General features: G+C 39.4%; 1 protein-coding gene across 1 annotated transcript; it reads right to left on the bottom strand.

The window, feature by feature from the left end:
* Positions 1 to 592: 592 nt before the first annotated feature.
* On the bottom strand, positions 593 to 1219 carry LOC131875147 (uncharacterized). Its single transcript, XM_059219178.1, has one exon. It carries the CDS (start codon positions 1217 to 1219, stop codon positions 593 to 595), a length of 627 nt encoding a protein of 208 aa, XP_059075161.1.
* Positions 1220 to 1618: the final 399 nt, after the last annotated feature.

Here is a 1618-nt window from a genome sequence, read left to right as displayed (position 1 = left end):
TGAGAATATCCTCCACCTTTGATGAATCCATCTTGAAGCTTCCCTTTGAGATGATAAACCCAAGATAAACCAACTCCTCCTTCATGAACTCACAATTTTCTAGTTTAATCATCAATTTCTCCTTGTGTATCCTCCTTAGGACCATGTTAAGGTGCTTAAAATGCTCCTCCTTGGACCTCCTAAACACAAGAATATCATCCAAGTATACAACAACAAATTTACCAATATATGATTTCAATACTTCATTAATTAGTCTCATGAATGTACTAGGTGTGTTAGAGAGTCCAAAGGGCATCACAAGCCACTCAAAAAGGCCTTCATTGGTCTTGAATTTCATCTTGCATTCATCCCCTTCTTTGATCCCAATCTAATGATACCCACTTTTCAGGTCAATCTTTGAAAAGTAGCAAGCACCTCCCAGACAATCCCTGAGATCTTCCATTCTTGGCATAGGAAACCTATATCTGATGGTTATCCTATTTATGGCTCTTGAATCAGTTCATAACCTCCATTTTCCATCCTTCTTGGGAGCCAACATGGTAGGGACAACACAAGGGCTTATACTCTCCTTAACTAGGCCCTTATCCAACAACTATTGCACTTCTTTTGCTATTTCTTCATTTTGGGCAGGTGTCATCTTGTAGGCATCCTTATTAGGCAATGTAGCTCCTAGAATTAGGTCCATATGGTGATTTGTATCTTTAATTGGGTGTAGGGCACTAGGCAACTCCTCCACCACAATACCCTTATACTTCTCCAGCAAAGTTTGGACATCACTAAGTATGGTTTCTCCATTGTTTGTAGACAAAATAGATCCATATTTTGGCTTGAAAATCAAAGAAAACCCTTGATCTCCCTCTTCCTTCAAGGTCCTCAAAAACTCCTTCTCCCCTACTACCATGACACTAGACCCAAGTTTCTTATCTGCACCTTCATTTGGTAGGGGATTCAAGGTGAAAGACTCTCCATCTTTTTCTATTGTATAGTTGTTTTTCTGACCATCATGATGTTCTCTATGGTCATATTTCCAAGGGATACCTAGAAGTAGATCGAAAGCATACATGGGAATTACATCACAAAGGATTTTATCCTTATAACCCTCATTATGAAACTCTACCCAAGATTGTTCATTGACAAGAACTCGTTGACCCTTGTTCAACCATGATACCCTATATGGTGTGGGATGAGGGGTTCTTTTCAGATTTATCTTCTCAACCATCTCTAAGGAAAATAGGTTATCACTAGAGCGTGAATCTATAATTATCTTGCACACCTTCCCAAGTGATTTTCATGAGATTCAAAACAAAGACTTTTTTTGGGGTGGCTCCTTGGTGCTTGGTACCTTCAAAAGTGTCCTTCTCATTATCAAACTTTATACACATTCTTGATTAGTAGGCCTAGAAGGTGAATTTACACTTTGGCAATCTTCTTCTTGAACCAATTGGTTCCTCCTTTCCCCACCATGGGAACCTAAAGATTTCTTCTGTGGGCACTTGAAGGCTGGGTGCGCAAACTTATTGCAATTGTAACATCTTCCACTAAAGGTGTTAGAACCCTTTTCTAATCCACCAAATATTCCTCTTCCATTTGGTCTTCTTCCTCTGAAACCTCCTCTACC

Source organism: Cryptomeria japonica, chromosome 4 (assembly GCF_030272615.1).
Source record: "Cryptomeria japonica chromosome 4, Sugi_1.0, whole genome shotgun sequence".
NCBI lineage: Eukaryota > Viridiplantae > Streptophyta > Pinopsida > Cupressales > Cupressaceae > Cryptomeria > Cryptomeria japonica.
Note: the sequence above shows the minus strand (reverse complement) of the source record. Positions and strands in the feature narration are given on the sequence as shown.

Excerpts from the sequence above, each read along its gene's own strand:
- LOC131875147 (XM_059219178.1), bottom strand. The coding sequence starts at position 1,219 with ATGGTTGAGAAGATAAATCTGAAAAGAACCCCTCATCCCACACCATAT.